This window comes from Triticum aestivum, chromosome 3B, assembly GCF_018294505.1.
Source record: "Triticum aestivum cultivar Chinese Spring chromosome 3B, IWGSC CS RefSeq v2.1, whole genome shotgun sequence".
In the NCBI taxonomy this organism is placed as follows: domain Eukaryota; kingdom Viridiplantae; phylum Streptophyta; class Magnoliopsida; order Poales; family Poaceae; genus Triticum; species Triticum aestivum.
The window spans coordinates 753,492,541-753,503,798 of NC_057801.1; the positions used below are offsets into that span (position 1 = coordinate 753,492,541).

The 11,258-nt window shown below is 43.0% G+C and overlaps 1 protein-coding gene across 3 annotated transcripts; it reads left to right on the forward strand.

Moving 5' to 3' along the window:
• The first annotated feature begins 4,409 nt into the window (after window positions 1-4,409).
• LOC123072212 (mitochondrial thiamine diphosphate carrier 2) lies at window positions 4,410-10,700 on the forward strand. 3 transcript variants are annotated; one of them, XM_044495779.1, is made up of 8 exons: window positions 4,410-4,712; window positions 5,789-5,905; window positions 6,922-7,033; window positions 7,315-7,442; window positions 8,824-8,976; window positions 9,340-9,477; window positions 9,629-9,825; window positions 10,363-10,700. In XM_044495779.1, the coding sequence occupies exons 1-8, from the start codon at window positions 4,575-4,577 to the stop codon at window positions 10,388-10,390; spliced, it is 1,011 nt and encodes a 336-aa protein (XP_044351714.1). In that variant the 5' UTR covers window positions 4,410-4,574; the 3' UTR covers window positions 10,391-10,700. The 3 variants fall into 3 exon arrangements, with proteins under 3 accessions (XP_044351714.1, XP_044351716.1, XP_044351715.1); XM_044495781.1 differs by having other exon boundaries at window positions 5,789-5,897; XM_044495780.1 differs by lacking the exon at window positions 10,363-10,700 and having other exon boundaries at window positions 9,629-10,022.
• The last annotated feature ends 558 nt before the right edge of the window (window positions 10,701-11,258 follow it).

Sequence of the window (11,258 nt, forward strand, 5' to 3'; positions counted from 1 at the left end):
CTAAGAATTCTAGATTGAGCATAATTCTAGATTCTTGTTCAAAACATCTTTTTTTAGTGAAGATGATGTATAATTCTAGATTGAGCATAACGAATTTGGACTCCCAGTTTATTAGTAGATTAATTAAGAAACCATCTAAGAATTTTTCAGAAGATACTTACTCTTAAGATTATAAATGATGTATTATATACACGTTTAGGAAGATACAAGGATGTTGTCAATACAAAATCTTATTTGTCATTATTTTCGAAGAAAGAATTGTTGTCATCTACTCACTCCTCTGTCCCATAATAATAAGACCGTTTTTGTCGGTCTAATGTAAAAAACGCTCTTATATTATGGGACGGAGGGAGTATGTACTAGTGGGCATGTCACGTGAGATATCCGCTATCTTGTTTGATATTTTTGATTTATGGAAAAAGTCCAAAATAAACCTTGAACTTGTAGATCAAAGCTAAATCAAACCCCGAACTTCAAATCCTTGAAATCAGCACACCGAACTATATAATCCCGGTCTAAATTAAACCTTGTGCGTTTTTCCGGAGGGAATGTCGACGTGGCAGCTGGTCGAACTGAGATCGCTGGCGACTGGGCCGGCCCACCAAACGTGAAACATGTTGTTCTTTTGACTGAAAAATACCAAAAAGAAAAATACAAGTGGGGAATCAAACCTGAGATCCGGCGCTACTAAACTCACGGCGTAACCTCTCCACCTAATTACCGTTAGTGACAAGTGAAAGGAGCGAACATATTTAATCAGAGTAATTAGCATCGAGATTCGAAAACATTTAAAAAATTTGAAAACATTTTCTTTAAAATAATCAACGATTTTGAAATCCGGATATTCTTAAAAGCAAAATACAGTTTTTTAAAATTCCGAACATGTTTTGCAAAAGTGTAAACAAATTTTGGAATTATGATTTTTTTAAAACACAAACACATTTTCAAACGTGACCATTTTGAAATCCCTGAATATATTTATGCATGAACCATTTAAACGTGATTTTTTTTTTCAAATCAGTAACAATTTTAAACCTGATTTTTTTGAATTGAGAACAATTTTGGAAAGCATGACTTTTTTTAAACATAATCATATTTTTAAAAAATCGGAACAAATTTTGGATCCTGAATAATATTTTAGAATGTGAACATTTTCTAAAAAACTTAATAATGGGGAAGGAATCGTATTTTTTTCAGGTTTCAAAATTGTTTGTGTTTTCAACAATTTTTCCTTTTTTTGCCAAAAAGGGTTCACACTTTAAAGAATGTTCGGGGCTTTTAAAAAATGGTTCATGTTTAGAAAAGTCATGTCTTTCTAAAACTGCTCGTAATCGAAAAAATGTCAATTTTTTTGGAAAAATTGTATTTAAAAAATTGATTTTTTATTTCAAGAATATTTGGATTGCGAAATTGTTTAAAATTTTCAAGAAAATGTTTCAGACAATTGTAGATTTTTTTTTCAAATCTCCACGCTGCATTGGTTTAAATATTTTCACGCTTTACTTGTCTCAGCAACGGCAATTAGTTAGAGTGGCTAGCAGGAGAACTGTACTAGCGTCAGGTCGGAAGTTCGATTCACAATTCTCTTCTTTTTCAACGTTTTTATGTGGCACGGTTCGGAAAAAATGTTGAAAAAAAAACATGCTTTGCCCTGCCTGATCGGCCGGCCCAGTCTGGCCGCAGCCAACCATCCCGGGTTCTGGATGATCCCTGTTTGGGGAAGGCACTTAAGGTTTAAAATAGACCGGGATTAGATAATTCAGTGTGCTAATTTCAGGGATTTAAAGTTCAGGGTTTGATTTAGCTTTGGTCTACAAGTTTAAGGTTTGTTTTGGACTTTTTCCTTGATTTATATATGCACGATACGTGTAGAAATGATATTTATTACAGTTTTGCTAAAGCACGTCTAGATGTGCAATAAGTTTTATTTTAGGGATTATTATAAGGTAATACGTGTAAAAATGATGTCTACATCAGTACACCCTCAAAAAACGATGCGTGGTAGATGTCGCCGAGGTTCACGACCCATCATACACGAGGTCCATGACCATTCACCGGGGGAGGTGGGTGCGGCAACAAGCAAGAAACGACGGCACATTCGACGGTGCGCGGCTGAAGATCGAGCGTTGGGCACTATAATAACGTCCGTTCGTTGAGCAGAAAAGTCGGCCAAAGCAACCCGATGAAACGCCCGAATTTGGCAAACCACGTGCAAGCCGCGGCAGATGTCGCCGAGGTTCCGGTGTACAGTATGTAGCAGCAGATGTCGTCAAAAAAGACCACCTAACAGATTGAAATGACAAAAAAGACCATCTCTGAATTAGATTGACAAAAGAGACCACCCTCGCCGTGACGGCAAGCGCGCCGGCCGACACGTGGCACCTGCCGCCAGGCGCGGAGGCGGCCGGCCCTGCCGCCATGCTGCCAGGCGGCCAGTGGCTCGCAACAGGATTCCAGGCCGGCGACGGAACATGGACGGGCGAGGTGGGCCTGGCCGCCACCGTATGAGGCGGCCACACTGCTGCGGGCTGACAGCACTGCTGCACGCGCGACGAGAAGGCGGGCCCTGCCGCCACGCCCTGTGCCGGCCGCACTTGGACTCGTAATTTGCCATCCTTGTGACGAGCAGGTGAGACAATAAAAGACGCGCATGCATCCTGAGAAGAGTGTGTGAGCCAATTTCGCACCGATTTTTCAACAGTGACCCAATATGACAAGACGCGCATGCATCGATTTTTCAACAGTCACCCAACTAACTTGCTGAATGCACTCTGCTCAGGATGCCAAAATTATGAGCCGAAGTGCGGCCGCCACAAGGCGTGGTGACAGGGCCACCTGCTCGTCGCGCGTGTAGCAGTGCGGCCGCCTCATACGCTGGCGGCAGGGCCCGTCCCTGTTCCGTCGCCGGCCTGGAATCTTGTTGCGAGCCACTGGCCGCCTGACAGCGTGGCGGCGGGGCCGACCGCCTCCGCGCGTGGCGGCAGGTGCCACGTGTCGGCTGGCGCGCCTGCCGCCACGGCAAGGGTGGTGTCTTTTGTCAACCTGACTCAAGGGTAGTCTTTTTTGTCATTTTAATCCGGCAGATGGTCTCTTTTGATGAAAAATCCGCAAATCGGTGGACCTGCCGGAGAGTGACACGTACCTATATTATGTTTTGGACCATGCGGCCCCATCCCCTTGGAAGTTTGGCACGCGACGCGAGCGCCATCGCCCAGCACCAGCATCCGCAGCCAGGCAGGCACACACGTCGCCTCCAGAATATCTCATCTCATGCATCCTCCCTCAAAAGAATTGAAAAATCGCACGAACGAGACCACGAGGTCCACGACGCATCCGTCATACACGAGGTCCACGCCCCGTCGTCTGCCTCTCACGAGCATTTGCCTGATGTAATCCTCCTCATCAAGAAAAAAAAAGAAAAAGGAAAAACGAGCGTTTGCTTGAGCCGTTTTATGTGGGAAGGTGGCACTCCGCACTCAACAACAGAGATAATACCGACGCACTTCCTTTTTGGAGGGGGATAAGGCACACTCCTTTTTCTCTATTATTTTTTTTTGCGGAAACTCCTTTTTCTCTATTAAACAGTGAATATAAACCTTTTTCTTTTCTAGCATGACCAATCAGAGAGAGAGTGCAATGCGTCTGTTGTCACACCCCACGACCAATCAAATTTCACTAAAGGGACGACGGTGAGAGATTCTGCATCAGAATTTTGATTGAAAGGGACCAAAAGTCAACAATAATAGTAATATTCTTCCCGTTCCTAAATATAAGTCTTTTAAATATTTTAATATATACAACTCCATCTGTTCCATAATATAAGAGCGTTTTTTACACTAGTGTAGTGTCAAAAACGCTCTTATATTATGAGACGGAGGGAATACATACAAAACAAAGTGAGTGTTTTTTTTTCTGTAGGAACAAAATTAGTGAATCTACTCTTTAAAATATGTGTATATACATGCACATGTAGTACGTATGTATTTAAACCTCTAAAAAGAAGGGTAGGGAATAATATATGGGTCTGTTTAGGACACATCTAGATGTGACATGGTTACGTCACTTCTAACCTGATGTCCATTATGTTTGTGGTCGATTTTTTTTGTCCCAGTTTATTTTGTTGTTTCTTATTGCTGTGTTATTTGTGGGAGGTTAGATGTGATAGTCTTAGAAAACATCTAGATGTGAATTAGACAAACTCATAATATGTATATAGACGCCCTACGTACCCCGCATATAAATAATATGGACGCCTTACTTCAACGACAGGGCTCGGCTGGGGTCAAAATTAGAGACCACTGATTGACATAAGCTCGAGCCAAAAAGGGGTCAGAAATGTGGAAACTGAAAAGAAAAGAGCGCGATTTATGGATCAGTACAAAGATACCGCCTTCGGCCGAGAGGAAACGGAAACGGAAACCTGGCCCGCTCGCCCGCCCGCCCACCACCGTCCGAAGAGCCAAAAGGGAGAGAGGCGACAGACCTGGCCTGGCCGCCTCCTTCCCAGAAGCCAGAATCCGGAAGCCGCCCCCGCCCAGGCCCGCCCCCTCGTCCCTCTGCGCGCCGCCGTCGCCATGGGCGCGGGCGCGGGCGCGGCGGAGGAGCCGTCGCAGACGCGGCGGGCGCTGGTCGACACGCTCGCGGGCGCCATCTCCGGGGGCATCTCCCGCACCGTCACCTCCCCCCTCGACGTCATCAAAATCCGGTTCCAGGTCCCCTCCCCCTCCCCCTTGAACCCACCCTCCAATTTCGGTTGCTTCCCCGTCGCTCAATTCGGGAGCCGGTAGCCTCGAATTCGTCGGGCCGCCAGGCTGGGGATGTTTGGGAGAATTTCCGTGGTTTCGGGTATGAGGAAGCCGTGTGGATTGCGCGTGCGCTGGATGGATGCGGCTGTCTCCGCGTCTTCACGCGTGCATTTGTTTGTCTCCGGGAAATCGGGGCCGAGGGGCTTCAGGAGGCCCCGGGTGTCCGCGTCTGCGTGGATTCGCGACGGGCGTGGGGGAGCTGCCTGGTTTGGGGAATTTTGCGGGTGCATTTGGTCCATTTGGTACTGCTTGAAGGAACGGGTAGCACACGCCCACAATTTAGTTAAGCATGGTGGGGTTTCGAATAATTCTCTACTGTTTAGCGTACCTGGGCGTCACTGTTTGAATCCTTTAGTGCTCAGTTTGATGTGTCAGAGCTGCTGTTGAATTATGATGTGACTGCGAGAATCGGTATTTCTGGAGCATCACTTCGGTAAACCGACTTATGACGAGCTTACCTAACGCTGACACTCCATACTCGTAAGGATTTCCTTGGAGGGATAATGTAGCATTCTGGCAGCTCCCTTAACACTTTGGGATGCTGAAGAGCTGCCTCCTGTTATGTACCTTCTTAATACCACTTCTTATTACCGTCCTATTTGTGGTTTGTTCACCCTTGATTCCACACAGAGCTGCCTATTCGTTTGCAAATGTTTCGTGTTACATCACCATTTTTGGTTTGAACACTGTTACATAAACTCAGATGATCATTTTGTGGGAGTTTTGGTTGATTTTGTTTTAGGGGTCTTATTTGTCAGACCATTGCAATATGGTGGAATCTATTTTAGTTGGATACCTACTGATTACGCTCTTTATACAGCAGAATAGTATTTTCCGACGTGTTTTCTTCACTAGATTGATGACTTCTTTTCTAAATCTTGACCGTTGTATTGAAGCACTCATAACTGCGTTGGGTGCAGCCTAACTGTAGCAATCTATAATCATATTTTGGTTACTGATATGCTCTTCAATGGCTTTTTCAGGTTCAATTAGAGCCGACGGCAAAATGGGGTGTACTTCGGAGGGATGTCTATGGACCTTCCAAGTACACTGGACTTATGCAAGCAACTAAAGATATTCTGCGAGAGGAAGGTTTGCCGGTATCTGCTTTTCTTCAAACACTCAGCTCATGCTTTATTTAGAGAAACTTGTCCATGGACAGTGATCATTAACTTGTTTTCTCATGCTAAATCTCAGCCTTAATATTTGTCTGTGAGGTTTGTTCTGTGAATCTTACCAGGCTGAACATGGGCCTAGAATTGAGGGTTACAGTCATGTTAGTTCTTAGTTGTAAATTATGCTTGGGGAAGGGAGTCCAATGCTATAGTCGGTATAGAACAATGCTAACTGCTATGATCAGTATTTAGTGGACTGGTCCAATTCTTGGTGGGGTCTTAATTTAACGAGTAAATTACAAAAAACGACCACATTCAGGAAAGCGGTAACAAAGAAATACCCTTTTGGGGGCTGGGTCATGAAATAACACTGTTCCTGGGCTGAGAGCGTTTTGACAGTGAATCTGATTACCTGGGCCTGTATGTCCGGGCCGATGTGGCGTTTCTGGTGCCACATGAGTTTTTTACTAGTCTACCTGTACGTCCCAACTGCCATGTACTCTCCTGTCTCTCTCTCGAGACGACGTGCAGCCGTGGCTCAGCGAGGCGCAGAAGTCTCTCTCTCCCTCCCTCCCTCTCTCTCTCTCTCTCTCTCTCTCTCTCTCTCTCTTGACGACGTGCAACCGTGGCTCAGTGACGCTCAGAAGACCTCATCATTGCTGAACTGCTTCACGTCTCCTGAGGTGGGGCGCCCGAAATGTTGTCTGGCTGCTTGTGAAGAATCTTCAATCCATCAGTTCTCCACGAATATATCAAATGGCTGACATGTAGTGTTAATATTGCTTTTACTTATGAGGTGATGTCATTGGTTGCTGCCTTTTTTGGGAAGTGTTTATTCCCTAGATTTCTATTCTGATATCTACTTTGCTTCTTTTTCACCCCCGGCACTTCTTTTGGTTTATCTACCTTGGGTTTATGCATGCTCTATGTTTGATTTAAATAGTCCATCTAAAACAATTCCGTGAAATATGCTCTTACTGTGCAAGATGCTGATGTTTCAGGGATTCTGGAGAGGAAATGTTCCAGCCTTGTTTATGTATATGCCGTATACTGCTATACAATTCACAGTTCTACACAAGCTAAAAACATTTGCATCAGGTTCATCGAGAACAGGTATGCCCTTTCAGCTTGGTTTTCAGTCTATATTTTAAAATCGATTACAAATGTCATCCTAGAACCTTGTAAGTGCTTGCAGTAGATAATAGTTTTTTACCCAAACTTTTAATTTATACAATTGATACATTATGAAATTTGATACTCCCAGAATTATATTGCTATTTGGGATTCTCATCTCAGTGCAATGATAAATGTTCAAATCCATGTTTCAGAACTGAAGCTTTAATATGATTTTTCACATCTCTTTAGTACTTATCTGGTCTATTGTTTCTTCGCAGAGGATCATCTGCACTTAAGTCCTTACTTATCTTACGTAAGTGGGGCTATCGCAGGAAGTGCAGCAACTGTAGGGTCATATCCATTTGACCTTCTCAGAACTATTCTTGCGTCACAGGGTGAACCGAAGGTAAATCTGATCTTATTTGTGATTTCTGGAACTGTTTGTTTCCTTGGAGTGTGAACATTTAAACTTAGTTGCAAACTTATGGTGCCACTAGTTTGGTTTTGCAAAATTGTAGTTAGATCCCTGGTCATCTTTCTTTACATTGAGTACTTGCAGTGATTTGTAGTACTTCTGTACTTTACTTCCATGCCGATAGTTAGTACTCACTTTACTCATAATATGGATATATCATTGTTAGATTGCATTAAGTTGAATCCTTTTGTTTTACGGTAGAGTTTGATTCAGTTTCATTTTGAACACAACAGACTTCCCCTTGCACCTTTTTTGGTTTTGTCATGAAGCCCAGGCTTCATTTTTTTTCTTATTTTCTTTTCTGATCTTTTTTTAGTTTTGTGTTCCATCAAGTGTCAACTATCTGCACAAAAAAATTGTTGTTAAGTTATACTCCCTCCGTCCCAAAATAAGTGGCTCAACTTTGTACTAGCTTTAGTACAAAGTTAGTACAAAGTTGAGTCACTTATTTTGGGACGGAGGGAGTACATGGCAAATCATTTTGTGTTAGCAACAGTTCAAGTCTTCAAGGTAGCCTTGAACAGAGAATTTATCTTCTGTATAGAACTTGATAGAACATTGATAAATTATTAAATGAGAACACCTAGGAGCAAAGATATTATTATTCTTTCCTTGAGAAGAAATATCACCCAATTCTGAAGTAGAGAGGACTGCAACCTGAGTTGGGAGTGTATACCCACACCTCCCACCAACCGAGCTAGGCTCAGTGTACAATGTTGATTTGTTTATAAAAAAAAAGGGCAACCTGGTGCATGTAGCTCCCGCTTGCGCAGGGTCCAGGGAAGGGTCCGACCACTTTGGGTCTATAGTACGCAGCCTTTCCCTACATTTCTGTAAGAGGCTGTTTCCAGGACTTGAACCCATGACCTCATGGTCACAAGGCAGCAGCTTTACCACTGCGCCAAGGCTCCCCTTCAATGTTGATTTGTTTATGTGATTCTAAAATAGAAACCGATATTGTTAATTCATAATATGAGCTGTTTTCATTCATAAATGTATTCACAATATGGAATACAATAAATCTTATAACTGCAATATACAAAATACAAGTACACTCCTTGTCTTTTTTGGACTGTGCGTGATCTTGCTCTTAAATGTTTTTTGCAGCTGTGTGTGTTCTATAATTTTGTATTTTGAGATGCACATGTGAATACAAATCAAGTGCACACATTATATTACTATGCACTTATTCCCTGTGATTGATTTTTTGCACAATCATTGTAAGCCAACTGCTTGATGGATACTCTTGAGTTGACAATTCTATCATGATGCTTTCTTGTTGATTCACACAAAGTTTTATTTTTCTCTCTAGGTTTACCCCAATATGCGGTCTGCACTTGTTGATATAGTTCAAACTCGTGGTGTTCGAGGGCTGTATGCTGGTTTAACTCCAACTCTTGTTGAAATTATACCATATGCTGGCTTGCAGTTTGGTTCATACGACACTTTCAAACGTTCAATGATGGTAACAAAGCTAAACTCACAGTTTTACATGTACCCTCCAATGATTTTGAGATGATCTATAGATGATCTCAGCTGCGAGTTTTATCATATGATCGTATTAGATGTTGTACTCTTTCCTTAGTTTGTTATCCTTCTAGAATATGGGATATTGAGGTACCAAGAAATGCATTTTTTATGAAACATAAAGTATATAGCATGCTCATATAGGTAACAAGAAACTACTGGTGTTGTAACAATTTATTCAAGACAAGCTTGTTTCTTCATAAGAAAATTACACTTGATTTTTGTTCTCAACTTTGATTAGTATGTATCTCTGAATTTTGGTTACGCCATGCTTCCCTGACCGCCATTTTTTCCCATATAGTCATGGAATAGATACAGATATGGAATTGAGGAGGATGACTCGGCATCAAGCTTCCAGCTATTTCTTTGTGGATTCGCAGCTGGAACATTTTCAAAAGCTGCATGTCACCCACTTGATGTTGTTAAGAAGAGATTCCAGGTAATGTGCATGTCTATTTTGTGGTGGACACTCTGTTCCAGTTCAGTACTAGCCTATTTAGATGTGCCTATGAATCACTTGGGTATGATTGTGAGACAATGCCGAGCCCTTTGTATATTTTGGAGCTAATATTTCTTCCAACATTTTGCAGATTGAAGGATTAAAACGTCATCCTAGGTATGGGGCGCGGATTGAGAGCAGCACATACAAGGGCATGTACCATGCCCTAACAGAGATAGTTGTTAAGGAGGGGTTTGGAGGCCTCTATAAAGGGCTTTTCCCATCGGTGGTGAAATCGGCTCCTGCTGGTGCAGTGACATTTGTGGCCTACGAATACATCTCGGACTGGTTAGAGTCATTACTCATGTGAAAGATCGCCATGCAGTATTCTTTCTCTCCTCGATTTGTTTTGAATTGTCCATAGTCCTTCTCGGCATCTGTATTAGTAAATGGATTTGTGTCTGGAAGAGGCTGCATTTCCCTTGGATCTTGTAGCCAATTCAAGATTTTGGGAGCCTACAAAACCAGCCGGATCATTTATGCTTGTAAGCTTCTTTCATGCAATTTTGAAAACAACCTAAGTTACTCAAAATAAGCAGTCAAATCCATGATTAAGCATTTGCCTTGCTAAGTATCTACTCAGCCAGGCATGCTGTTACTCCCTCCGTTCCTAAATATTTGTCTTTTTAGAGATTTCAAATGGACTACCACATACAGATGTATATAGACATATTTTAGAGTGTAAATTCACCCATTTTGCTCCGTATGTAGTCACTTGTTGAAATCTCTAGAAAAGACAAATGTTTAGGAACGGAGGGAGTACAATTTAATTGCCTGTGCATCATGTCACACATGCAAGTTACTGAATCTGAAATTGTTTTACAGGATAGGGGCCAAGGCCGGAGTTGAGTGAGTCCTTCAATTGGATAAAGGAGCTAACAGCACCCGCATTCTCGTCATCAGCGGGAACTTTCAGTTGTTTGGAGACCGCAAGGTCGATGGAGAAAGAAAGTGCATACGATCATTCGTTGAGAGTTGATACCTGTAAAGCCTTACACATAGAGCGAGCTATTTTGCCGTTTTCTCTCCCTTGATTTTTTTTGTCCCCCATCGCCTAATGTCGTGATAGTGCATTCCTTGAGCTGTAACAGTGAGGCTGAGTAAAACTGATATAGAGCCTGTGACTTGTGATAAATGTCAAGAGCAGCAGGCATTTTTGTTGAGATGCGATCATCGTACGCTTGACTGCTTTTCACTTAACTGTTATCTTTGTCGATCTGCGGTTGCACTTGTATCTGTTTAAGCCATTTGCTTGCTTTGTTGCGTTGGTTATGTTTTTGCATATGGCTCGGTACCGTGGAAGGCTGGAAATGAGTCGCTATGATTACACAAGCCTGCGCGCTGCCAAGAGGTTCACTGCTGCAACCTGCATTTGGTACCGGTCATGGCCTGTCTCTCCACGAATGAATGGGCAGCGACGTGGCGATTTATATGCAAATCATGTGCAATTCAGGCTTTCAGCTATCTGTTCACTGCATCACAATGGTGGCAATGCAGGATTTCACATCTCCTCATCAAACTTCTATTTTCGTTCGAACTTACGCTCTGCATAAGAGCATCTTCAGCAGGCGCGCTAAACAAGCGCCGCGCCGCAAATTTACCCATTTTAGCGCGCGCGCAATCGCTAGTGTGTCCAGCGAGCACGCAATAACCGTGCGCGTGGCATATAAGTTGGGTGCGCGGTCTGAATCGTTATTGCGCGCTGCATATTTGGGGCGCCC

Coding starts and splice junctions, on each gene's coding strand:
- LOC123072212 (XM_044495779.1), top strand. CDS start 4,575: ATGGGCGCGGGCGCGGGCGCGGCGGAGGAGCCGTCGCAGACGCGGCGG. Junction 5,906..6,921: donor TGCGAGAGGAAGGTTTGCCG/GTATCTGCTTTT, acceptor CTGATGTTTCAG/GGATTCTGGAGAGGAAATGT. Junction 7,034..7,314: donor ATCAGGTTCATCGAGAACAG/GTATGCCCTTTC, acceptor GTTTCTTCGCAG/AGGATCATCTGCACTTAAGT.